General features: G+C 42.1%; 2 protein-coding genes across 2 annotated transcripts; one reads left to right on the top strand and one right to left on the bottom strand.

Moving 5' to 3' along the window:
* Nucleotides 1-144: 144 nt before the first annotated feature.
* On the top strand, nt 145-19,128 carry BPHL (biphenyl hydrolase like). Its single transcript, XM_059476314.1, has 7 exons — nt 145-315; nt 3,235-3,338; nt 5,326-5,492; nt 9,624-9,777; nt 12,086-12,217; nt 15,802-15,925; nt 18,907-19,128. Exons 1-7 carry the CDS (start codon nt 206-208, stop codon nt 18,992-18,994), a joined length of 879 nt encoding a protein of 292 aa, XP_059332297.1. The 5' UTR covers nt 145-205; the 3' UTR covers nt 18,995-19,128.
* A 139-nt stretch (nt 19,129-19,267) lies between these two features.
* On the bottom strand, nt 19,268-22,009 carry LOC132075669 (tubulin beta-1 chain). The gene is made up of 4 exons (XM_059476301.1): nt 21,895-22,009; nt 21,144-21,252; nt 20,756-20,866; nt 19,268-20,547 (listed from the first exon to the last, which is right to left on the bottom strand). Exons 1-4 carry the CDS (start codon nt 21,949-21,951, stop codon nt 19,487-19,489), a joined length of 1,338 nt encoding a protein of 445 aa, XP_059332284.1. The 5' UTR covers nt 21,952-22,009; the 3' UTR covers nt 19,268-19,486.
* Between the last annotated feature and the right edge of the window lie 5,877 nt (nt 22,010-27,886).

Here is a 27,886-nt window from a genome sequence, read left to right as displayed (position 1 = left end):
CAGCAGCCACCAATCAGAGCGCGGACAGCGCACCGCCCCGCTCCCTGCACAAGCCCCGCTGGTGGCCCCGTCTCCCGCCCGGCGGGGAGGGGAAGGGAGGCGGGACACGGGACGGGAGGCGGGCAGGTCCGCCTTCTCCTTCCCTCCCCGCCAGGCCGGCCCGCGTTCTCCTTCCCTCCCCTCCAGACCGGCCTCACTGTGTGCAATGTTTTGCCGGAGCGCGGGCCGGGCCCTCCGGGCTCTGGCGCTGCTGCAGTTGCAGCCGCCCGCCCGGGCAGCGCCGCTCACGGCCCGGGGACCGGCCGCCTGCTACGGGTAAAATCCACAGCCGCCTCCTTCTCCCTTTCCCCAGCTCCCTCCTCGCTTCCCGCGGCTTGGGGAAGGGGGTGTTTGTCAGCCAGGCGGCGGGATGGACGAGGCGTGTTAGCAGAGGGGGTGGCGCAGCGGATCGGGAGGGTGACAAGGTGGCAAAGCGGGGACTCGGGCCGTGTCCTGAGAAGCCTGCTCCTGCTTTCCCTGCAGGATCCCCAAGGATCCGTACCAGGGCTCCGCAGGGCAGGACGTGCACTGACCGCCTGCCCTCGGCCACCTGCTGCTGGTAAGGGTGGCCAAGAGAACACATGGATCTAATCTAGATCATGCTGCTTGTTCCGCAGAGGAAAACTGACATAGTGCTGCCTGTTACCCTTGCACAGATAAAGAGCAGGTCGTATTGTAGCACAGCTGGAACAGGGGTAGTTCCCAGATTGAGCTGCGCTCTTGCAGGGTACGAGGTGAAGCACAAGATCTGCCCACTCTGCATCTGTGCTGCCTTGGTAAACGTAGGCAGTGTGTATCCAATGCTCCTCAAAGAGTTATACACATTAACGTTCCTGATTCGAAATATCACGGTGGGTTTTTTGTTTTACCAGAGTTTCCAATTCTGTCAACCAACAAAAGAAACATTCTTTATGAAAACTTAACAGAAGTGAAGTCATCCTGATGACAAGTAAACTGATGAAGTGATTTCAAACTCACAGAAGTTTGGTACTGCGAGGACTAAGTACACCTGAGGTGTTGCCAGTTCCAATACAATTTCTCAGTGGATAAAAAGCCCAACTCATTTGTTGATAGTCCAAAAAGTATTGAAAATACCCTCCTGCATTTCAGTGGACTTCACACCGAGGCATAATCCAAGAATGGAAAAGCATCACAGACTCAGCAAAATTCTCAAGGCCCTGATGTTAATAATTAATCCTAAAAACGTAGAACTATGTGAAAAAAAATTTGAATCAGGAAAGCAGAATATATAACTCTGTCTATTAAACTGTATGTTCCTGTTTTTAAAAAAGTAACAAGATGTTGATTATTTCTGTTTTGTTAGGAACTGAAAGTGGCTTGGCAATTATAAGCAAAAAACCTCAACATAAGCAAAAAACCTCATAGGCATAAAACCTCAACACATAATTATTAAAATTTTATAAGAACAATGTGCTGATAGACTGTGGCAAGTACTATAATAAAATACCTGTTAAAATTAATGACAAACTAAAAGATGGCATATGAAAAATAAAAAAAAAACATATAAAGAAAAAAGTGGAAGTCAGTATTCAAAAAGGGGCTAAGGCAGCCATATGAGTGCTACATGCAAAATTTGAATTGTGAGGTGTATAAACCACATCAAATATGATACATGGACTATAAGGAAGTTTAGCATTACAAGCAAACTATCATTTGGATCCCATTAGCATAGCAATTCAGCAAAACTCACCAAAGTGATAATTACACAAATAATTTCTTTGTGCTGTACTCTTGCCACAGATTTGTACTCCAGTTCTCAAATTGGATCTGTACATAAGAAGCTGATACTATTCTGCACAGTCACAGCTTTTATTGAGGCATGTGGCATGATGGGTTACATAGACCCAAGTTTTGTGTAAAATCAAAATTGGCTTTGTGTTGAAGAGGTTCTGTGGTTTAACTGCCACCTATGTATTGGGAACATGAGTCTGCAAGCTATTGTTCATTTTTCTTCTAAAAAGGGTGTAAATTATTGGGATTGTTTTTACCTGTAATCCACCACTTTCAACTCTATACATACTGTAACTAGTTCAGACTTTATATATTTAAATTAAATTGTTAATGAATTGCTCAGTGCATATCAAGGAATAGAGATTGTTATTGTATCTAAAACTGGAAAACAACATGTCTCTATGCACATGAAATTCACAGTGATTGAACTCATGGGACATCAGTATTTAATCTAGATAAAATTATGGCTACTCAATAGGTAACCAAATTGCAAGATTTTTATCATATTAGCTTTAAATAAAATGAATTAGGCTGTTGAAAAGATGTTTTGCAACCATTAGGGCACAAATTTGCCTGGGAGAACAGATGTAATAGTTTATACTGTTAAGAAGATACTTTGAATCTGTGCTACTTCTGCTTCTCACTAGGGGCTTGTATCTGGACATGGTTTCTTGGGTCACTTATTTGCATTTACAGATATGTCCTGCTTTGTACTCAAGATGAGTGTAGGGGTCTAAGTGTTGGGGCTGAGAGATGGCCTGTGCAGTCGGTTTCTGTGGTGGTTTTTTTGTGTGTGGATTTATTGCTCATGTGGTATTTTCCAATTAAGTGTTATATCCTGGTGAGATTACACTGACAGAAATATTATTATCACATTCTTCTTCTCTGCTCTCATCTCAGTGCAAAATGGTTTTCATTCCAGATCCTGTGGTTCATGAGGAACAGCAACAATAGATTGTGGTTTCTCTGGCAGATGAAGAGGCTCGGTTTAGTAATAGCAAGGTGAACATGAGCCATGTTGAAAGTTATGCTGTGACAGAATGAGGTTTCTCCCCTCTAATGTATTTATTTCAATGTTTCTGTAGCCATGTAAAGCTGCTTCTGTATATTCCTGGTTGTACCATCAAGATTGTTTTCCCACCCCCAAGCCTTTAGCCTAGGTAGGAATATACCTAGGGATATTAAGTATATTAAGCCTTTAGCCTAGGTGTGAATATATATCATAGTGGTCATAGTGGTCACAACTGAATAATTCTCTGCTCCTGAGAAGCTTTTTTTAATCTTCTATGCACCCATGAAAGGCAAGCAACCCATTAAAATCTCACAGTGCTGTCATTAATATCTAGGAAAAGTATTTATTCTGTATTCCTGGAGTGACTGGGAAGTAATAAAAATTAACTCTCTGAATCTTTTCCTATTTCTCTCCTTTTTCCCTATACCTAGTACTTCAATAACATCTGCCAAAATCCAAGTGAATGGAGTCCACCTGCATTATCAGCAAACAGGAGAAGGAAGCCATGCAGTTCTTCTGCTTCCAGGAATGCTAGGTTTGGAGATTTTATCTTCTTTGTAGAGCAACCACTTCTTTATCCATTTGGTCTCCAGCAAGAATGCACAAAACTATTTTGTAATGTATTCAACACCTGATTTATGGAGCACTGCCATTAAAAAAAATTGCTACACTTAAAACAGAAGGGGAAATGCAGAGTTGTTGCCATCAGTTAACAGTTTTTAGAAGGTTTCATTTATTTTACCAGTCACCTTTTATACAATGTCTTGACTTACCTAGCGGTCACTTGCACTTTTGGATTTAACTGTGCAAAGATGGTGTCCAGGACAGGTGGCAAATAGCTACGCAAAGTGGAAAATAGCAGAAGGGGGAGAAAAAAATCAGGTCAGCTATATTTGTTACACAGAGTGAATTATGCATTCCTCTTTAGAAGCTGGATGGATTTCAACTGAATTTATAGACATAATGTAACCCTTACAGTTTACTGTGAAAAATTCACTGTTAACATTAATTTTTTTGCTTAAAGATGTATTTTCACATCATTAAGATTCTCAGTGGTTTTTTGAGATGGACAACAGGTTCTGCTGGCTAAGTGGTGTTCTGTCCATTGAAAATGCTGTTTTTGATATCAGCCTTTTAAAATTAACACAGCCTATTTTTTCTGGGTTCTTGCAGTTTTAAAGGATCCATCAGACTTACCAACAGTTCATGGCAGGCTGTCAGTAGGACTGTTACTGTGCTCAGAGTTGGGCAAATGATTAATTGAATTGCTGGATAAGATGATAACATGTCAAGAACTGAAGAGCAGGAAACTTTTGTTCTTCTTGGCAGCAACGTTTTCAGGTCTTCATGAAGTGGTTCTTTCTTTCAAAGAATTCTCAAGGGGAGAGTGGAAAAAATTTAATACTAGTCATCCTTCAAGTATTTCAAAATATGAAAAATATATTTCAATCTATTGATTTTAAGCAGCTTTTTAAACTAGCAATACTATTGCCAATACAAACTCTTTAAACAGAAATAATATATTTCTTCACTTGTGAGCAATATTATTGTTATTGATGATTATTTATTATTATTTTGCATACATTTCTATCATCATAGCAGGCTATATAAAGCCTTTTTTATAACTTAGATCTGTTGAGGGTATCTGAGGACTGATTTGTCCAAGTAAACAGAAACAATAACCTTTTACATGCCTTTAAATGACCTTTTTAATATAGCAATGGATGTATTTCATATTTCAGCACATTAAATTTGAACAAGTTTTAATCAAATAGCATTTGATACTATTACCACATGACCACAATACAAACAACACAGACTGCAGTCTTACCTTCATGCTAGGTTACCTTCATTCATAGATAGCTTAGTGCAATAGACAGGAGTACTTCATGTTTAAACCCTTTGAAGGTCTGAGTAATTAATGAAAGAAATGTTTCTGCATCAGAAAAATGGCTGTATTTGGCTTATTTCTACATACTAGAAAAATAAAATTATATAATTTTATGCTTCTGTGTCACCACAGTCTCCTCAGGCAGCAAAGTATTTAAAGGTCAGCTTTAAGCACCAATAGAGATGCTTTATCAAATCATAACTGTGTGGCACAGTACTTTTCACTTACAAATTTATAGCAAAATATTCCTGCTCTCTCAGTTTCCCCTGTATTGCCCAGGTAACATGGGCAATTAAATGCCCACATTTAAATCTGTCTAATATAAATCCCTACTCAGGTACTTCAGTTTCAGATACTGTATTTAATCATATGTGAGAATGCTGTTCTTGAATAACCTTTCATACCTACCAGAAAGGGTTTGCTCTGAAAGTACTGCAGATGCTTCTAAAGATTTTAGCTGTGGCACTTCCTGTCTAAGAGTGGCAACGAATACTGACAATTAAAGAATACACTTGTTGGGTAATCTCTTATTTGGAATAAAGTTACAAGATTTCCCCAGTTTCCCTTTAGAGTATGTATACTATGTTTGCAGTATGGTGGTTAATAAAATTGAAAAATTACAATGTTTCAGGGAGTGGTCAAACTGATTTTGGACCGCAGCTTAAGTCTATGAATAAGCAACTTTTCACAGTTGTTGCTTGGGATCCTCGGGGTTATGGAAAGTCCATTCCTCCATCTCGGGACTTTCCTCCAGATTTCTTTGAGAGGGATGCAAAAGATGCTGTGGATCTTATGCAGGTAAATCTATTATTAAATTTTTATTATTTCTTTTTTTTTTTTTTAAGCTGTTTTCCTTAAATGTTGAGAAGGAGGAATGTTGTTTCCAGCAGACAGCAAATTATGAAAAGACCATACAAATGTAGGCTTAAAAGTGAGCATATACACACTATTCCAGAAAATATTTTCTTCTTCCACCTATTCTGCAGGATGCTTAGAGGTTCAGCAGTAGGAACTAATATAGAGCAATATGATTTTATTCTAAGACCCTGCCCTAAGAGGTTTGCAGCCAAGAACCATATAAGTGTAGTTAAATGTGTGTGTAAGAAACAAAATCTATGCAAAGTAATTTAATTGAAGGGATTACCATACTGAAGGCTCTTAGAAAATTTTCTATCAAATAGAATCTTGGCATTTTGCCTTGAGCAGCCCATTATAAGCAACATTTGATTCTAAAAATTAACTTGATGCTTTGCATTTTACAGCATATTACTGAAGTAATTTTTGTGGGAAATCAAAGGCTTCCTGTGACCATACCAAATCTTACTAATTAATACAGCTATTGTGGTTATAAATAATATGGCCTAAAGCTGTTATGATTTATCCTTCTTGAAAAATCCTTCAGATTTTTTATTCAAATCTGTGTTTCTCTTTTATTCTGTCCTATAACTGCTGACACTATTTTCTGGTTTAGCTTTAGCTAATATTCTGGCATTTTTATATTAGGATATACAGTCTCTTTGGTCATGTTAAGAAAATTGGCGGAGCATTAAAATTCCAAAAATATGAGGCAAGATTCTGACAGTCAGTCCAACTGTATTTCTATAATAAACAATAACCTTTCTGAAAACCCATCTGAAACTGGAAATGTGGCCTTCCAGGTGGATTCTGCATAGTGAAACAAAGTAAGTCTGACAGCAGAATCGGGATTAAGACACAGATTTGCCCTCTAACCATAAAAGCTATCTCTCTGTACTGTAAATCTTCAATTTCTTCTGCTACACTAGCAAAGAAAATAAAGATGCTGCCATGAATAGGTGACAAACTTGCAGTCTAAATGGTTGTCCCCCTTTCTTGTCTCTGATCAAATACTAATAAATGCAAAATATTAAACAGAGCTTTCCCCAAAGGGAATGTAACCACGTAGCTTCCAGCCAAACAGAACAGCAGCCTACCAGTCTCTAGAGCTGCCAAAGCAAATGAGGCATAGCATCCTGATTTTTTGTAGATGTTTCTCAATATAAGCATATAATAACAACTTACTAAAGTATTTCCAAGCGTGGGAGACTAGCTGCTATTTTAGGATATTACAAAGGATAGCACAAATCCCAAGGAATCATTCCAACTATGATTTCAAGAATATAATGGTTTATATACATCATCCAGCCTACAATCAGCCAAAAAACACATCCATATGAGCGAGCCTTCAGAACTTTTTTCTAGTCTCCTTCAGATTCTGGTGTCTCTGCTGGAACTGTGAGTGATGCAAGGTTTCTGTGAAATAACAAAAGCTGAAATTCTGCAGAGTATTTAGGACCTTTATGCAGAAGGCTCTGTTCTGTATCTGTGTGTGTGTTCTGCGAAGGACTTTACTTGAAATAAAAGGAGTATAATGCACCTGAGCCCACTTTGCTGCCCTCCACCCCAATGTTTAGTGCTAGCAAAGTCAATAGCATTAAAACAGTCATTAGGGAAATAATTAGTGTTGATATTTAAGAAGTTCTTACTCTTCAGAGCCACTGTCCTAGCAAAAGGATGGCCTTGAGCTTTTGTACGTTTTTGTAGATCAACTGCAACTTTTGCTTCTGCTACACTCCCTGTGGTGCAGTGAAAACATACATGCAGTGCAGAGTGATGTTGTATTGCAGCTCACTGCTGTATGTGCTCATTGGATTGCATTTCACAGAGGCCTGGATGGAGGAGGTGACTTCTAAAGAGATTTTTTTTCACTCACTGAGTAAAGGCAGCACAAAATCACCCATAAAACTCTGCTGTGCAATCAGTTATTTTTTCAGGTTATTGCCCATGCTACATTAGCAACCTGTACTGTAAATAGTTAAAAATTAAAGCAAGCAAAAGTGCACACCTTATTCAGCACATCTGTTACATCACATTGTTTTTCTGAAGGCTGCAAAGGATAAATTAAATTCCTCCTGCTGGAAAGGCATCCTGAGATACCCCAAAGAATGCATCAAGATAAAGGCTAGTAAACATGAGAAATACTGGAGGCAAATAGATCTCAAATAACCTAGCATGAAGAACAAAAATTTAATCAGCTATTCCATCCTTCAGCCAGCTTTGAGCTACATCATTTGTTATTGGCAGTACAGAAACAGTAGCAACATCAAAATTTAACCTTTACAAGCACTGCTGCAAACCCCCAAAATCTGCCAAGACACCAGGAGCCCTTGAGCAGCACAATAGTGAAAGTTGGACTAAGATGAACTACTTCTTCATCAGACCAGGGCCAACTTCTGATCAACTGCAAAAATTCAAAGTTCTCTTTTCTTGCTATTGAGCTCTCACTTTACATGTCCCTTTCTTTCCTCTACCTTTTTTCTTTTCTGTTTAGTAATTACAGCTTTGCAGAGTGAAATCTAAAATTGGTGGAAACTACAGTGAGCAGAATAATGAGGATAAAGGCGAAAAAATAAAAGCCTTATAGGGATAGAAGTCTGCTAAATATTGAGTTGATTAGTAAAGTTGTGACTCACTTGAGCATTAAGTTTACAAGCAAAGTAGAAACTTCTTTTTCTCCCTCTGTAGTTGTTTCTCTCATTGCCTGGATTTTTGCTTTCTTCTGTCACAACAAAGCGGGCCTGGACTTCCGACATCACCAAGCAGCAAAGCAACTCATTCAACTAACTTGCTCGTTTATCCTGCAAAAGCACAATACACTCCTTGATTACATCTAAAAGGTTGTAATTTCTGCAGAACAAAAGCAAAAAAACACTGCAAAATATATTTTCTTGTGAATGAGTTCACAAACCGCAGTTCCTATATGCAAAACTTCAAGTACTGCTTAACCATTGAACCACCATCATCCGTCTACAACCTTCAGATGAGTGCCTTTACCTTCCCCACTCTTTCTCCACTGCACATAACACACACAAAATTCTCTCACCTGTGACTGTCAGTACTCCCTATGACCTATAGTGATTATAAGGAAACAAGGTTTTCAAATTCTAGTAGAAATCATTATCATGGAATCACAGAACAGGAGTTGGAAGGGACCCATCAGGATCATCGAGTCCAACTCCTGGCCCTGTGCAGGACACTCCAAGAGTCACACCATGTGCCTGAGGGTGTTGTCCAAACGCTTCTTGTACTCTGTCAGGCTTGGTGCTGTGACCACTGCCCCGCCACCCTCTAGGTGAAAAACCTTTTCCTGATATCCAACCTAAACCTCCCCCAACTCTTCCCATGCCATTCCCTTGGGTCCTGTCACTGGTCAGAATGAGTTAAGGTCTTGGTTGTCATATTTTTTGCCTTAAGCCTTCCTTTTGAAGAAAGAGGAATTTAGATGTTAATGTTTCAAATCGCAACTGGCCGTGAAGTAACATTTCAAACATACAAACTTCAAAAAATGTGAATAAGCAACTAAAATTTGATAAAATCCTTTAGAAAATACTTGAAGCATTTTTGGTTGTTACCAAAAAGCAGAGTATTTTAAGCTCAGATAGCATCAATAAACCAGATCACTGGCTTCCATTTTTCAAATCTTACACTTTTCTTTTTCTTAAGTTTAGCTTAATCTTACCATCCACACTGTGGTAGTCTTTGCCAGCTTTTACACAGATTCTTCAAATCATCAGGCTCTCTGAAAAGGTCTTTACTCTCCATTTTAAATCAGCTTTTCTTTTTTTGAAGGGCTTTTTAAAACACAGCAAGAATCTAATAGGACTACTGTCCATTTCATTAAAGAGTTAGAAAATTGAAATGGCAGGGGTAATTTCTTGTTTTCTAAATTTGACTTTTTAAAAGCATTTTTATGTATAGCAAGAAAATTATGTTTTCTAATTATAAAAACTTACTGTAGTTCAACTACATGGTGTTGTGCCTAAAACATTACAGTTCATTTTCAAGAAATATTTGACATTTGGCTGTAAATCCAGCTGATGATTTGCATGTAACTTTCTTGTATGAATCAAGGCACTGAAGTTTAAGAAGTTCTCCTTGCTGGGGTGGAGTGATGGTGGAATTACAGCTCTCATTGCTGCTGCAAAATACCCAAATCTTATCCACAAGTTGGTTGTCTGGGGAGCAAATGCCAGCGTTACTCAAGAGGATGTGAGAATTTACAATGGTATGTAAATGAATTCATTTACTTTCTACTTGACCCAAGGATCTTAGTCATGTGACAGCTAAGTGAAGACAGAGCTGAGGACACAACAAACCTAAAGAAACATGACACAAAATTCACTGCATTGTGAGGTATAGGGATAGATTTAAGTTATAATGAGAAACTCTCTAACAATTACTCGAAGGGTAATATAATAGATTTTTTAACAAGTCCTTACCAACTTAGCCTGATGAAAAGCAGAAGTTACAATATCTTATCAGTAGTTTTCAGGAAGTCAGAGGTTTGTTGTTGTAATAAATTTCTAAAAATAAATTCCAAATAGTGCTATCAAATTTCTTATCTCACATCTTACACAACCTTTTTAAAACCAGGTCCACAGATAATTACTGGGCTAGCTCATTACAGCTTTTGCCTCAAGGGGCTATATAATATAGACAGTAAGAAAATAAGTTCATAACTTACCTTTTAAGTTCAGGAAACAAATGAATCATTCAAGTAAATGTCCCAAGGTGTCTTTACCATTTGCATTCCTTCAGAGTTAATTATTATCATTAGAAAACCTTTGCAAAGTAAAGAAATAGGGGACTTCTGATCCTTATTCCACTCATGTGAAATAGAATCTGAGATCACTGCTCACTATAAAGAAAATTAGGAAGAAATGGCTGGTGAACTCAGAAAGGGGCCATATTTCCTGTTGAACATAGAAATGAAAAGAGTTAACCATGTCAGCTCTCAACAAATGTAACCCAGTATGATTTCATTTTAGTGAGTGGAGTTTGACTTATACCAGCTGTTCAATCTCTCTTGCTTCAGCAAAATTACAAGTGTATGTATTGCACATCTGTATTTACCTCACCTATACTAAAACTAAAATTGGCAGTAGCAGTAGTAAGATATTTTTTAGTTCAGAAAGCAAAATGCTTTTTAGCTCTGTAAAATGCTTTATTTCTTTACATGCTTTTATAGTTATGATTTTTTGTTGTATAACTATGAAATGCACATCTCCCTACACAACAGGCTAAAATGTAAAAGAAAAATTTAAAAAAACCCCAAAAACAACAACAAAAAGTGCCCTATTTACATGGAGCACCCACTGCAATATTGGCCTTTGTCCTTTGTAAATTGTTGCTTTCAACATCTCTCCCTGGCTGATAGAGCTCAGAGATTAGCAGCACAAGTCTTCTACAACTGGCTCGTCAGTGCATGTCAGCTGCATTGGAGGGTTTGGCAGGAAAGAAAGGTGTTGATTTGGTATCCGTGTCCTTTCAACATTGGCTTCTCCCTTCTCTTTTTAAATGAATGCCAGCCACAAGGATAAAACAGTAGGTTCTATATGAGAAACCATTGCTCAGTAGCACCTAGCCTGGGGTGAGCAGACTCATTTCCAACCAGATGTTGTTATAAAATACTCTCAGTCACTGCTACCTCTGTCATTTGGCTGGACAGGTTCTCTTTGTTAATTAACACCTCACTCCTTTCTTCCCTTAATTCCCTTTTGAAACCAATTAAAACCTTTGCTAGTGGCATGTTTTGCAGTTTGATGATTCAGTACTGTGCTGTTCTCTGCTGTGCCAACTTTTTAAGATTTTGTCAGTACAAAGCTGTACAGCTGGAATGTAGTTTAGTGAAAAGAACCCTTTTGAATAGCTAGTTTGTGAGCAGTACCAAAAATTTTAGAGGAAAAAATAGAAAAATCTGATAAATAAATAACTAAAATGTCAGATTATTTGTACAGTTTTAGCCAGCCTGCCATGAGTCACAGATCTCTATTGAGTCACTTGTTTTTGTGTAAAACTATGGCAAATGTACCATGATGTCAGCTTGCTGGAATGCCTTAGTAAGAGCTTCCTTCCTCTAAGAGTTAGTAGGAGCCATGGAAGAACTTCCATCCATGAGTTGATGCAAAAGGCTGGAGGATATGAAAAAGAACTGCCAGGTCTAGAACACTGTTATGAAAAAATCCTATTTTTGTACACAAGGTAGCCCTTGAACTTCTCTTGTGAAAGCCCTCCAGAAAGAAGCATCAGAAGTTTTAGGACTGAGTCCTTTGAATAGGATGCTTTTTCTGGTTTTCCTTGTGACAAGGAAAATAATAACAAGATGTTCCTCTACAACTGAGAAGACCACAGCAGAGGTTGTACTACTGTCTTTTTTACACTCTTTCCATACTATGAATTATTTGAAATATTCATTGCAGTTTCAAGTTTGAAATACATATTTGCAGTCTGGTTTGAGAACTTCTCCATATTAGGTGTGGTTTGGACCTTTTTGCTGGAAAAGACATAACATATTTCAACTTTATTTTGTGCAGGCATCCGAGATGTTTCAAAATGGAGTGAAAAGGTCAGGAAACCACTGGAAGAGCTGTATGGCCATAAGTACTTTGCAGAAACCTGTGAGGCTTGGGTAGATGGAATATCACGCTTTGCTGAAAATTCAGATGGTAAGGCTTTCACAATATTGAACTGAGGCAAGTAGAGGAGCAGGCAGTTCTGGATAAAAAAAAATGTAATAGTACTTCTAGCAGCCAGTAAAAGAAGGACTCTGCATATGGTATAAAAAGCTGGGTCTGACTCACACTCACACTCATCTACACAATTACTCTGTAGATGGTTCACAGAACCAGAAAGGTACAAAGGAAAACATTTCTGGAAAACATTAGCTGCTGAGGTTCTCCTCCTGTTCCACCACAAAACTGCACTATTAAGCCATTGCTTTTGTGCAGATTAAATAGGAAGGATTCTGCTCAAGCAGAATCTCCTTTCTCCTTTCCTTTTTCAAGCATGCTCCTTTCACTTGTTGCGAAACAGAGCTGAAGAACTCTTTCAAACCTTGTAGCATGTGAGTTAAAAAAGAAGGGACTTCAGATTTTGATAACTCAAAATTTAAAAAGCACATTTTAAAAACACTATTGAAGCAGCTCAGGTATTTAAAAATAAAACAAAAACAAAACTACACAATATAGCTTTTTATCCCTGAAGATTTCTGCAGTTACTCTTTATAGACCTTTTCAGCCAAGGATACTATGAATAATAATTTGCAGTTCTATTTTGATTCAGAGTGAATTTGCTTTTAATTTGCCTAAAGCAGTAATTCATAATGTATTAAAAAAAAGGAGTTTGTAACTCATATACACATTTTTCTGTAACTCTGATAATGAAAGATAGAAGGTAATGTACATTAACAGGCAGCAGGTACTACAGGGAAAATATTCCTTCATGTCATATTTTTTCCATAAATTTTTGTATAGGATCAACACAGGACTAGGACTTTTCCTAGTAATGTGATGTAACAAATTATGTTGCAATTTTATTTTAGCTTTTCTGGAATCTCCTTAAAACTATTTTTTTCTGAAGTGCAAAGCCCAGGCTGGTGAATCTGTGGCTGTGACATTGCTTCACTGCCTGCTCATGCCTCAGACACTGAGATAAAGTGACTGTGAAAAAGAAGCCACCAAGAAACATGTAACAAGGAGCTGAATTATCTAGATGCTGAAACTGGGTCAGATATTGGGAGAAGCCTAATGTTTGCTTCGAGAGACGAGCAGCCATCAGACTGCAGGATTTTTTCCAGGGGAAAACAAGTTTTCCAACTTGGATTACAGACAGGCCACTTTGCAATTAAACTTAAAACACTGTAACAAAGGCACAGATACAGCAGATATAAGAAAAGCTGTTAATAAAACCCATCAGAGATAAAGGGAGGACAGCAAACCCAATGTTGGCCAAAACCTCAAGCTTTTTTAAAACTAGACTGTTTTCCCTGAATGAGACAGCTCTTAGTGTAAAATACCATAAGAAATGAACTTTTAGAAGGAGCTAACAATTTGTGAAACTGAGTAAGTTGCATAAAGTTGCAACATCCAAGATTCTTCTTGCTGTTCCCATGCTTTTAGAATAAAAATAATTTAATGGTTTTAGTACAATACAGTTTTAGGACTGAAAACAAGGAAATAATAGTTTGACTGTGAACTATGTTCCTAGATAAATAACCTAAATTTACTTGGAGCTTGTTGTGAAAAATAGTCAACATTTCTGCAGGTATTAGAGGACTATGGGTAAAATATTCTAAATGAAAATATTTAACCAGTAGAATTCCAAACAAAGGCTGCATAAATAACCAAATAATTGGAAAAACTGTGAGACAGCTTCTGACTTTAGCGCTAAGGAAAATGTGCATGTATGAGCATTAATCTTGCAGCTGTTGGTAGCTGCAAGGTGACAATTGCAAATAGACTAAGTTATCCCAAGGAAAAACAGAAAATAAAACCCCTTGAAGATGTTTTGCCCAAAGATTGCTTTGCAAGAATGTGGGAAGTTAGGCAGTGAGTTTGAAAACTGGGTTACTAAGAAATCAGGGAAAAAAGGGGAGAAAATTCAGAAAAGTCTCTAAGTAAAACCATTACAATTCCTTCTAATGAGATTAATGACTAGAAAACAAAATTATGAACGGGTGGGGAAAATAACTTTTGAATAGCTTTAGTACAATTCATATCAAATGGTTATGCATTTGTGCTGAGTTTGCATGGCCAGGTTTTGGTACCAGGGGGGCTGCAGGGTGCCTAGAAGCTTCCTCTGTGTCTGGCAGGGCCAATGGCAGCCTGCTCCAAGATGGACATACCACTGGCCAAGGCGTGATGGCAGTAACAGCTCTGTGAAAACTGACTTAAGAAGGAAAAAAGTTACTGCACAGATGTTACTGCAGCCAGAGAAGAGCAGGGTCAGAATAAGTGAGAGGAACAACTATGCAGCCACCAAGGTCAGTGAAGAAAGAAGGGAAGGAGGTGCTCCAGGACCTGAGATTTCCCTACAGCCCATGGTGCAGACCCTGGTGAGACAGCTGTGCCCCTGCAGCCCATGGAGGTCCACAGGGATCCAGCTGCAGCTCTTGGAGGAGCCCACACCAGAGCAGGTGGATGCCCAAGAAAGGGCTGTGTACCTGTGGGAAATCCATGCTGGAGCAGGCTCCTGCTGGGACCTGCAGAGCCATGGAGAGAGGAGCTCACACAGGAGCAGGTTCCCTGGTAGGACTTGTAACCCAGTGGGGAACTTAGGCTGGAGCAGGCTGTGCCTGAAGGACTGCACCCTGTGGAAAGATGACTCACCTTGCAGCAATTTGTGGGGAACCACTGTTTGTGGAATGGATTCATGTTGGAGAAGTTAATGGAGAACTGCTGCCTGTGGGAGGGACCCCACACTGGAGCAGTGGAAGGACTCCCTGAGGAGCAGCAGGAACAACCTGTCATGAACTGACCTCAACCCCCACTCCCCATCTCCCTGCACCACAGAGAGTCAGAAGGTAGAACCCAGGAAGAAGCTTCTAAGATTTATTTTACTTCTCATGATCCTGCTTAGATTTTGTTACTAATAAATTCAGTTAATATCCCTGAGCTGACTCTGTTTTGCCCACAATGGTATTCAGTGGGTGCTCTCTCCTAGTCCTTATCTCAGCTTGGGAACCTTTTACTCTGTTTTCTCTCCCCTGTCCACTTGTGGAGGGAGTGATGGGGGGCTCAGGTAGTTGCTTGGCATCCAGCTGGGATCAGTCCATTAGAACATTGCAGACAGCAATGGGCCTGGGAAGTGCAACAGGTGTGAGTGCAGCCTAAGTTAATTTGTTCTAAAAAAGTAGCAAATCTTGTAACCTGACAACTGCTGTATCAAAATGTAGGTTAAGCTGAGGGCCATAAAACTCTAAGGCTGAGAAGAACAAAGCTGGGAATGAGATTCATGTATTGGCTTTGAGGAGTCAAAGGGAGCCTGGGGGAAATGTGGAACAGAAGTACTTAATTCTCTGTATCCTTTTGTGCTAGTATCCATTAATAGAGCAAATTGCAGTGAAGTAAGATTTTGGAGAAAGAGATGTTAATTATAGTCCTGCTTACATAGTTCTGTAGATTAATCACACACAATCCACAAGGAGAGGCAATAGCTAGAGCCCAATGGAGTTCAGAGCCCTTTATGGAAGCAGTTTCATCTTTCATACAATTTTAAACCAAAGTGTGACCTTCGTTTGTTTTCTCCCTAGGTAGTATCTGCCAACAGTTGCTGCCAGATATTAAATGTCCCACATTTATAATTCATGGTGAGAAGGACCCTTTGGTCCCACAAGCTCATGCAGAATACATTCATAAGCACATCAAAGGCTCTCGGTAAGTTAAATGATGGAATTTTTATAAACCCTTGTTGAAGAAATGTAGTTCAAACTCACTGTTTAAGTATTTGGACAGGTTCTCTCTGCCACACAGAGAGCTATTCTAAACTTCCCTAGCAAGTTACAATGCAAATTGGGTAGCTGGACTTTCCTTGCAGTATAAAAAGTGAAGTATTTTAATGAGCTCCTTCCTAAAGCCCTCTGAGTGAAACGAAGTTCCTTTTCCTCTTTCCACTACACAAACTACTACTCCCTAAGCTTTATCAAAGCAAGCAAAGTTGTTATGACCATTGCATTCCTTTTGCTATAAGAGACCTCATTTCTGTCCTATTCAGCAGAACAAGGAATTTAGATGCTATGAATGGAGAGAGATTCCCAGTTATTAGAGAAACACAGTTCACTTCTGTTTGCTCTGCCCTAATAATGTGAACAACCTCAGAGTTCTGTTTCCACCTGTCCCATGAATTTTCCATGTTTTTAAGAAAAGCAGAATGAGGAAAAAAATGTGCAAGCATGCTCAGAAACATTACTATATAAACAAGAAAAATCTGCTTCATGTGTGTTGTGGTTTAACCTCAGATGGCAACTCAGTACTACTCACTCCCTCACTCACGGGATCAGGGACAGAATCAGATGAGTAAAAATGTTAAAAAACCAAACTCATGTGTTGAGATAAAGGCAGATTAATAGCTAAAGCCAATAATGCCAGCAAAGTAAAACAAGGACTTAACTCACTCCTCCCACAGGCAGGCTGGTGTTCAGCCATCCCCAGGAGAGCCAGGCTCCATCACACATAGCAGTTACTTGGGAAGACAAATGTCATCCCTCCAAACATCCCCCTTCCTTCTTCCCCCAGCTCTGTATGCTCAGCAGGATGCCATAGGCATGGAATATTCCTTTGGTCAGTTGGGGTCAGCTGTCCCAGCTCTGTCCCCTCCCAGCTCTTTGTGCACCCTCAGTCTCCTCCCTAGTGGGGCAGTACAAGAAGGCCTTGATGCTGTCCAAGCCCTGCTCAGCAATAATAGAAACATCTCTGTGTTATCAACACTGTTTCCAGCACAAATCTAAAACAGCCCCATAACAGCTACTGTGAAGAAAATTTACTCTATCCCAGCCAAAATCCAGCACAACATGAAAATTCCAGAAAGGCTTCCTATAAAAAGCTGGGATTTTACCACCTGAATTTTCTTCATGAATTTGCACACAACTGCAAGCATTCTATTACTACTTAATAACAGACTGTGATGATTAGCAATGGAGAACAGAAGTAGTGGAGGGGGGCAAAGCATTTTTATGAATGCAGAGTGTAGGGAACTGTTTTGCTGATGTCATCTCAGTGCAAAAATGAATGATACCTCTAAGTCAGCCCTGCTGATCATAGTAATACATTCTGCTACAGGAAAGATGAGAACAAGACATCTTCCTCACAATTTCATGCAGGTGTTTGATTTCATGTCTGCTGATTTGTCACTCCTACATGCCCTGTTCAGAACACTTATCATCCTGCTTCATTTCACTGAGCTCCAAAATACTCTAGTTGCTGACTAAGGCAAATCATCCCAAGAAAATAGACAAGAATCTGATAGCTTCCCTTTGGAAGACAAGTTAAAGAGAAAACACTGTTAGAAATTGCTATCTAATAAAATGTTAAACAGTGATTCTTTCCATGCCTTTGTGCTGAAGTGCTCCCGTTTATGCTTATTTGTCAGAAAAGAAACCAGACTAATGGTGTTCTCAGAAATTAATGCTTGGGCACATGGTCCTATTCTTTCCTGGTTGCATTAGAGGTGCCAATTTTTCATTGTGAAGCAGAAAGAAAATCTTATATTCAGTATGTTTTCAGTAACACATGCTTCCACCATCAGTTTTTCTTGCCTTGACTTTTATGTAGTAGTAAAGTAGAAAAAGCTTCTTCTGATTACAGTGTAGATACATTGCTGGTTTCTCTCATGGTGAAAGAGTGTGCCATCATTCTGCATTTGAATGGCATGGCTGGAGTCTGGTAGCATTACAATAGTCAGAAACATTAATGGCAATAGGAGATTGCATGCACAGTGCTTTAGTTTGTGCATCTGTGTGCTGCTTACCTTACAAGAAACAGACTTCATGAAATTCACTAGAGAAGCTGGGTACGTTCACATGCTGCTGCGCTTTTCCCAAAACAAAACAGCACTTGGCACCACCAAAAGGAGGTGATCCCTCTTGCTATAGTGGGACTTGGATGTGAAGGCAGCATAGTATAAGTCAAAATGGTTTTAGCTCTATAGGAACTGCTTGGTATGTGGCAAAACAAGACAATTTAAAGAATTTCCCACCTCCATATAAAGAAGTGTTCATCCCTGATATATAAAGTTTGTCTCAGATAGAAAGCAAAAGTAAGCAGAATTTTAGGCATGTCAAACTCATACTTGTATTATAAAAATTTAACCTTATTCACAGGTACTACTTCTAAGCTTTTGGCATAGCCAGAGAAGTTCAGACTTACCTTTTTATTTTAATGGATGAATGGTTTTAGATTACAATTGTCTTTTTGCAGAAAGATTAGACAAAGTACAAATACTAACCAAGTTTGGGTAATGACAAGAACTCTATGTTTCACTGCCTGTCACAATTACTGTTCTCTGAAAGAAGCAAAAGTGCTCAGGTACTTTACATACCTTTCAAAGATGCATCTTACATAAGTTTTGGAACTTATCTTCTCTGAAGATCACCTGAAGGTTTTCTAGAAACTGGGTCTAGGGCACAAAAATTTGGTTTAGGCTTATTTTATCCTCCCCAGAGTGGGACAAGTAGTATGCTTGCTGTTCCAACTGTTGCTGTGGTTCACATTCCAACCACACACATAAGGACAGTACTTAAAATGAGTTACTACAATTCCTTACTGGGTAACCAAGGGCAAGGAAAATGCAACAAGCATTTTAATTACCTATCCTCACAGAATAAAATGCATAATCAGCAGGGGTTTTTTTCTCTGTTAAGGTTGCTTCTGATGCCAGAAGGAAAGCATAATTTACACCTGCGTTTTGCAAAGGACTTCAACAGAGAAGTGGAAAATTTCCTACGCTGACATGAACTGTAAAGCAAGTCAGAGGTGCTTAGCCTTTGCCTTGTTTGGGAATTTTGGTTGGAATTTCCATTGCAATGGAGTTATAGGTAGGTTTGTGTCATGTAAGAAAAACATTAAACATATTTGCATGAGAAGCATATGTTTTAAGAACATGTAAGCCTCAGCAATCAGAGCATACCACTGTAGTGCAAGATTTCTGTAAACTTACGTGTTGCCACCCAGGCTAAACAGCTGTTCTTTGTCCAAATGAGGTGTTAAGAAAGACAGAAACCGTGACCTTGAATACATGCCTTTATGTGCTCTTAATATTAAAGGACAAAAAACATGGTAAGAATTAGGATTCAGAACTGTTACACTGAGAAATCTGGCAAAGTCACAAAAGCTGAGAGGATAATTGGGTACATAGTTTCTAGAAAACATGCTTCACCACCACTATCAGAAGTCATTCAGATGCATGCCTGCTTTACAGAAGTTCCTTTGATACCGGGCAGCTTAAGCCTCATCCTCCTCTCCTTCCTCTTCAAACTCGCCCTGCTCATCAGCAGTGGCATCCTGGTATTGCTGGTACTCAGAGACCAGGTCGTTCATGTTGCTCTCGGCCTCCGTGAACTCCATTTCATCCATGCCCTCGCCGGTGTACCAGTGCAAGAAGGCCTTGCGGCGGAACATGGCCGTGAACTGCTCCGAGATCCTCTTGAAGAGCTCCTGGATGGCCGTGCTGTTGCCGATGAAGGTGGCCGACATCTTGAGGCCGCGCGGGGGGATGTCGCAGACGGCCGTCTTGACGTTGTTGGGAATCCACTCCACAAAGTAGCTGCTGTTCTTGTTCTGCACATTGAGCATCTGCTCGTCCACCTCCTTCATGGACATGCGGCCCCGGAAGATGGCGGCCACCGTCAGGTAGCGGCCGTGGCGGGGGTCACAGGCGGCCATCATGTTCTTGGAGTCGAACATCTGCTGCGTCAGCTCGGGCACCGTCAGGGCGCGGTACTGCTGGCTGCCGCGGCTGGTCAGCGGGGCAAAGCCCGGCATGAAGAAGTGCAGCCGCGGGAAAGGCACCATGTTGACGGCCAGCTTGCGCAGGTCGGCGTTCAGCTGGCCGGGGAAGCGAAGGCAGGTGGTCACGCCGCTCATGGTGGCCGACACCAGGTGGTTGAGGTCCCCGTAGGTGGGAGTGGTCAGCTTCAGGGTGCGGAAGCAAATGTCATACAGGGCCTCGTTGTCGATGCAGTAGGTCTCGTCCGTGTTCTCCACCAGCTGGTGCACGGAGAGGGTGGCGTTGTAGGGCTCCACCACCGTGTCCGACACCTTGGGCGAGGGCATCACGCTGAAGGTGTTCATGATGCGGTCGGGGTACTCCTCGCGGATCTTGCTGATCAGGAGGGTGCCCATGCCGGAGCCCGTGCCTCCGCCCAGCGAGTGGGTCAGCTGGAAGCCCTGGAGGCAGTCGCAGCTCTCCGACTCCTTCCTCACCACGTCCAGCACAGAGTCCACCAGCTCGGCGCCTTCCGTGTAGTGCCCCTTGGCCCAGTTGTTGCCAGCCCCGCTCTGACCTGCGGGCCAGACCACAAGCCGCGTGCCACATCAGCGCCCCGGGGACAGACACAGGTGATGCCACTGCCCCTTCCCTCTGGGCCCCTCCCCTCTCTCCATCCCCACTCTGCCATGGGGATTCAAGCTCCCCAGGGTCACTTGCATACTCGCTCTGAGCCTTTTCTGTGTGTGGAGTTCTGGGAACTCCTCCGTGCCACAGTCACTCACCAAAGACAAAGTTGTCAGGACGGAAGATCTGTCCAAAGGGGCCGGAGCGCACGGAGTCCATGGTGCCGGGTTCCAGGTCCACGAGGATGGCACGGGGGACATACTTGTTACCTGTGGGGGGAACCAGCAGCAGCAGCAGGGTTACAGCCCTGCAGCAGGCAGCCGGTGTCACAGGAGCCCTGCTGGGCTCCCTTCCGCCTCCCTTAATTTCTCTGGAGAGACACTGTCACAATCAAGACTACCGTGTTATCAGAGCCTTTCTGAGAACAAAGGTCTCTTAGAGGAGTCGCTGGCAGATGACAGCACTTGTTCAGGGATATTTCCAGCCTCAATGAGCTGTCATGGCTGCCCCATTTATTTGAGGACATCTGAGCAAGCAGGCACTTACCAGCAGCTTCATTGTAGTACACGTTGATCCTCTCCAGCTGCAGCTCACTGTCCCCGTGGTAGCTGCCCGTGGGGTCAATGCCGTGCTCATCGCTGATGACCTCCCAGAACTAAAGGAAATTTTTGAAAAATGGCAATTAGCCATTTCCAGTGCCAGTGGAAACAGCTGGCCAGTGCCAATCACACACCCTCGGTGCACCCCATGCATTCCGCGGCCCTGACCACTCCCTCGCATGGCAGAGCAGCTGCCGGGTGGGAAGGTGAGTCAGTGCACAAGGGCTTCGCTGGCCGCAGCAGCTGAACTAGCAAGACGCTGACGAGCAGCCATAGCCCTGAAGTGCAAGTTAATTCCTTTGTAGCTTGTATCCAAAGGGTAGCCATCTCTGGCTATATCAATTTGTCATCCTCCCATTGTCTAGCATTGGCTTAAGACCCTGTAGCCACTACAAGATGGCAACACCCGCACACGTTCAGCGGTGACAGTGTGTGGCACTGGAACACTCCCGTTCCCTCCCTCGGCAGCCGGCGCCGTGGCCGCAGAGGGCGAGGCAGCGCGAGCAGGCCGGGCACGCCGGACGACAGCGCGGGCATATCCCTGCCCCGCCCGGCCCCGCGGCAGCTCCGAGCGGCACGGACCGGCACAGGGGCAGGAGTCACGACGCCTCAGCAAAGCCCGGGTCGCTTTTCATTTCGGGAAGCGCCACCCGCGGGTGCGACCTGTGGGAGCGCCCCGCTTCCGCGCCCGTCCGTACCTTGGCGCCGATCTGGTTGCCGCACTGCCCGGCCTGGATATGCACGATCTCACGCATGGTGCCGGTGTCCGAAGCTGCCCCCGCTGCTGTTACCGCCTCGTTCCACGCCGCTCCCGCACTCGCAGCTGCAGCAGCCGCGCCCCTCGCTGCCCCTTAAATGGGGCGGCGCGCTCCGCCCCGCCGGTGACGTGCGGCGGGAATGGCGGGGTGCGGGGCGGGCCCGGCATTGTCTCCCGCGCCCCGCTCGAGCTCCGCGTCCGCCTCCGGGTCCGGTCCGCTCCGGGAGGGGCAGGCTGCGGGCTCGTCCGCATGCTGAGCGCCGCTGCCTTGGGGTGCCGGGGGAACTTCGCCTTCAGCCGTCGGGGAAAAGGCCGGGATCGCATACGACGTGGCTTATCTTGGAGTGAAAAAGTGTAAAAGAAAACAAAACCGCCTAACTCGTCTTTGCACACCTGTTGGAACTCGTGCCCTTGCTTCCTTCGCCTCTACTACGCCACAGCAGCAAAGCACGTGCTGCTATGTTTTATTAGTACTCTCAAGCCTTTATTTCTAGCTCAGGCCTGCTTAATCATGTTTCAATATGTTTGAAGCTCAAGCATAATTTTTCCATAGCTCAGGCACCTGAAACAAGCAAAGATTGGGTGGTGATGTTCAAGCCCACAGCCAGTTTCAAGCAGAGAACTCTGGTTTAGGTAGTGCTGCTAAACCTGTATACAAGAGGCTCTAATTTCAGGAACATAGAGGGCTGGCATAAAATTTTATGCTGCTGCTAAAGAATGGCTTTTTCTGGGAGTTGTCCAGCAGAGATAGCAGTTTACCACATACAGGAATGGAATATGTCTTTTTTTTTGAAAGTGAAGTTGTTTTCTTTGTTACCAGACACCTGCCACATCTCATTTTGGAAAACTTTGAATCCTGCTAGTAGCATCTCTGCTTGGTCTCTTGTAGGAAAAAAAAAACAAAAACAAAAAACAAAAAACCAAAACAAAACAAACAAAAAAAAAAAAACCCAAAACCAAAAAACAAAAACAAAAAAAAACCAAACCAAAACAAAAAAACCCAACAAAAACTGAGAAACGTACATGGTGGATGACCAAGGAAGGAGGAGCAGTTCAAGGACAACAAGGAGAATATAATTGAACCAACTAACCAACTGTGATACACAATGATATCTGCACTGCTGCCAAGGAGAGAAACAAATTTCAGCAGGGTCTATAACTGATTGTGCAGAAACTATTGAACTTGATTGTAAAATAGTACTTGATTCACAAGTCTAATTTTTTTTCAGAAGTGAAAGTAGCTTTGCTCCCCATCTGGCCACCCTGTTGAGGACAGCTTTACACTAGCACCAGGGAAGGGAGATGACAGCCCAAAGTGAAGCAAGGAATAGGTTGGTAAAGAGGAAGCAAAACAATGTGCCTTGTGTTCAGCATAATGGAACTGGAGAGAGTTCACCTTAAGAGCAACATAAAAGCACCAAGGGGACAGCCTGGTAATGCAAGCTCTAAAACTTTCCCAAGTATCAACAGGCTCAGCATAGTTTACATTGTTTATTTTGTGCAGGCTTTTGAAATGTCTCCTATGACATCCCTGTAGGCCAGTTGATGAGGTATGGCCTAGATAAATGGACAGTGAGATGGAGTGAAAACTGGCTGAGCTGCCAAGCTGAAGGGCTTGACATCAGCAACATGAAATTCATGTTGAAGTCAGGCACTGGTGCTGTACTTCAGTGGCTGATCCTTGGCCAACACCATTTAACTGCTTCATTTGTGAGTTTAATGGCAAGAGAGTGCACCCTCAGCAAGTCTGCTGATGATACAGAACTGGGAGGAAGGTCTGACACACCATGGGATTGTGCTGCCAATCCAGAGTGACCACAGTAGGCCGGAGAAATGGAGAAATGGATGGCTGACAGGAACCTCATGCAGTTTAACAAAGGGAAGTGCAAAGTCCTGTAGCTGGAAAGGAACAACGCACTCACTGAACCAGTACATGCTGAGGACCACGCAGATGGGAAGGAGCTTTCCTCCAGGCCAAAAACAGCTTGGAGATCCTGGTGGACACGAAGTTGAACATGAGTGAGCAGTGTGCCCTAACAGCAAGGGTTGTCCAGCAGCATCCTTGTTTAAGGAGGACTGTTACCAGCAGGTCATGGAAGGGGATAAACTGTGGTGAGATGCATCTGGAGTTTTACATCCAGTTCTGGGCTCCCTAATATAAGAGAGAGATGGCCATTTTGGAGTGAGTCCAATGAAAGGCCATGAAGGCAGTTAAGGAAGTGGAGCATCTGTCACACACAGTGGCTGAGAGCTGGACCAATTTTCCTAGAGAAGGCTCAGGGGATTCTTATCAGTGTGTATAAATACTTGATGGGAAGCAGTAAAAAAGACAGAACCAGGCTCCTCTCAGAGGTGTGCAGTGACAGGAGGAGAGGCAGTGGACATGTCTGAGCAACACATGATATCACATGATATCAGTGGACACAGACTGAAATACAGAAATCTGAACATAAAAAAACCCTAAAAACAAAACCAAAATCACTTTGCTCTGGTACATGTTGCCCAGAGAGATTGTGGTGTGCCAGTCTTGGAGACAGTCAAAACCCTAGTGGGGACAACCCTGCTTAACCTGTTCTAGCTGACCTTGTCAGGCGAAATAAAGGACTAGACTAAATGATCCCAGAGGTTCTGTCCAACCTCCACAATTGTGTGGTTGTATGAAAGGGAAAGAAAGGAGTGGGAGGCTATGTGTGATCAGCAACACCAGACTGACAGTTTATTAATCTCAGTTTGTCACTGCAGTATAACATTATATTGCAATTATAACACCTTCAAAACATGAAGATTTTTGCAAAGGTGAGGTAATAATTGATATGGGAAATCATTACCTCTATCAAGAATAAAGTCAGAATGATCAGAATAGTTTACATAATACTCAGGTTAGCTGTGCTTAATACAATATAAATCAATGCACAATGTCACCACTTTCACTCTTTTTTTTTTTCCATCAACAGCAGGAAATACTAGTGGCTAAACAACTACCATATCTTTGCCTGGAATTTGGCTGCTGTGACCTTGAAATAGTGCTTTGACTATATTTTCAAAAGTACCTCTCAGTTTGCTCCAGCGAATTGACTTCCTTATCAACTGTAGCTCATTTTCTTCCCTAGTGCAGAAACCTCAGCTGCTGTGAAATGTCATGAGCAGAGATTGGCTTAAGCTTTGCAACACAGGGAATTAAGTGTGGTGTTATTCCATGTGGCTTTTGCAATCACAAAATATTCAGGACTGTGCTGGCACTGAGATATTTTTACCAAATTCTTTAGGAGTTTGTGTTCTTTATAGCCCAGCTGTCGTCAGTATTTTCCTTTGACATATTTCAGCAACACTTAATCACAGGCAGCCTTTGTTATTTTTCACACCACTTAGGCATATACATGTGTGCTTGCTCTAGGTGTAACCCACGTTTCTGGGCAGCAGCAGGAAGTTACAAGGTGGGACTGCAACACAACTGCATCTCTGAGAGATCCACACAAACACTGAAGAGCTTTTTGGGTCCAGAATATTCCTTGCAATCCACAAAGTCCTGGCTTGAAGCATTATGATTCTTCTCTTGAAGACACCTGGACACTCCCTGAGATTTCGTCTTCCCACATGCACATGGTGACCTCCTTTAGAGTTATTCCACTAAGAATTCTTTTATTAGGAAACTAATTCTTAGATACTGTAGTACTGGTCTCTTTGTAGATTCCCACTGTTTCTTTCAGGGTGAGGGTGTAGCTCCAGATTTTATTCTGAGTACCTAAAGGGAAGTACATGTTTTTGTGTACAAATTCCTTCATCTTCAACAATGCTGAACATCCATGAACACACAGTGAACCGAACTAAATGTCAACTACTTGAATGTCAATTCACAGCGTTTCATTATGGCAAACACTTTAACAAATCTTAGCCATCAAGGATACTTAGATATGGGAGTTCCCTATTGTTTTGGTTTTTTTAAATATAGCTCTATAAATTCTAAGTTGTCAGAATTGCAAATGAAAGCCAAAATTCTCCTGTTCATACAAAGGCAGGGCATGTGCTCAGAAACACCCTTGGACCCCTTGGCAGCCGAAACTCTGCCACAGCCTCCTCCCTGCCTGCATCAAGCCCTGCCTACCCAGTTTCCAAGGCAACAAGGAGCCTGGCGATGGATGCTCAAGGGAGGCAACAGGGATCCCACAACATTTTCATGTCTGTCTGTGATTTCCCATTGTTTGAGAAAGAATCATGAGCATACACATAGGAAAGCTTCTCAAGCACACAAAATGTCTGCCCACAGCTTTAGTCTCAGTCATTTGTGTTGGCTAATGTCATGTGTTGCTCAGCTATGTCTATCAGAGAATACATGGCTTTTTGAGGCTTTCTGTTGGTACTCAAATGAGCAGGCTCTGTTTGTTACCTTATTGTTTGCCTTCTACCTGGTAACTATGACATTCCCACTGATGAGGACTGTATGAGGCCACCTTTGGAACACAATGCTTAATCATTTGCAATGTGCATTAAGATATAAGAATATTCTGCCAGCAAGAAGATGAAATGATTGTGAAAGTGATTTTAATGCTAGTAATAAAATATCTAAAAGGGAAATCTATTTTTATTTCAATATTACAACTCACTGTAGGCATTTAACTCAATGTGTTATATATAGCAATGCTGAGCATGTTTTTATGAATGAACAAAAGCAGCTTCATTGTAGAGCCCTCTGAACTTTTGTTTATTATACCTGAGGGTCTGTGTGTTTGGCAAAGAACAAAAGAGGAGAGAGGATAAGCATGTGAGAGAAAAATCACATTACAGAGCAATTCGGGACACAGTCAATTCTGAAATAACCCATGCACCTTTAGAGGGGAGAACAGCTTCTCAGTGAATCTAATATTTCTTCCATACCATATGGTTCCTTTTGTGAATTTAGATTATAACCTCTGAGAGTCAGGCATTTCTGTGCATGTGCTTCTACAGGACATAGCAAACAGAACCCTGCTTCTCTGGCTTCCAAAGTTACCATAATCAACATGATCACATGTCACAAAACAATTCCAAAAGGGGAAAATGTGGTGATCATCATCAGGCAGCGATTTACTGAGAAGAAAAGCAAAACAATGCAGCCTCTCATTATTTCCTCTTGGCACACCAGATGTGATGGGGTAGCAGCCAGATGGCTCCTGCCCCCATCCAGGCTGCATCTACCTTTTTTAGGCTGCTCAGTAGATCAAACACATCTGATATCCCTACGAACTGGGTCCTCCAGTCAAAAGATGCCTAAGATCTAGCACCAATAGAAACGAAATGCTGCTATCATGTTTTCCAGGGCAGTTCACTTCCTGCACGTCATCGAAAACTAGGTACAGATAGAGACTTTGATCTGCTAGTTACTGTTTCTTTTGTTCCTTAGCCTCCTTGCTGTCTTGCAATCTGATAGTTACAAGTAACTCAAACTGACACTGGGCAAACTGTGAACTACATCTTGTGAGGTCTGCTAAGAGACGCAGTAGTTTGTGGTGGGTTTCAGTGTACATTGTTTAAAATTGCCCGGGTTCTCTGCAGGGGAGTTCAGGGTGATGTTGCACTAGGCGGCTGAATCAACAAACAATACTTTGTTTTGCTCTCTCCTGCTTCCAGCTGCCCACGTTTCCCTCCTTCTTTGCACATGTTCTCCCTCTGGCACACCACCTAATTGAAGAAAAACTTTCTTCCAGCCGCTCAATTTTCTGTCCTTAACTGCGGAGCTAAGGAAAAGGAAAAGACTCGTGAAAAGGTCAGACATGCCCTGAAGCTGGTAGAGGAAATGACACAGAGGTAACACCCGAAGAGGGACAAGGGGAATAGGACCATCCTTTTTTGGCAGCTGGAGGATACTGAATCAGCCCCACCTATGGAAGTGGCAGTTTTCTCAATGCCAATAAGATCTCTAGTCCCTGCCTGCTAGGGTGGAGCTGGAAATTTCTTTG

Source organism: Ammospiza nelsoni, chromosome 1 (assembly GCF_027579445.1).
Source record: "Ammospiza nelsoni isolate bAmmNel1 chromosome 1, bAmmNel1.pri, whole genome shotgun sequence".
Classification (NCBI taxonomy): Eukaryota; Metazoa; Chordata; class Aves; order Passeriformes; family Passerellidae; genus Ammospiza; species Ammospiza nelsoni.
This window is presented reverse-complemented; position numbering and strand designations above follow the sequence as displayed.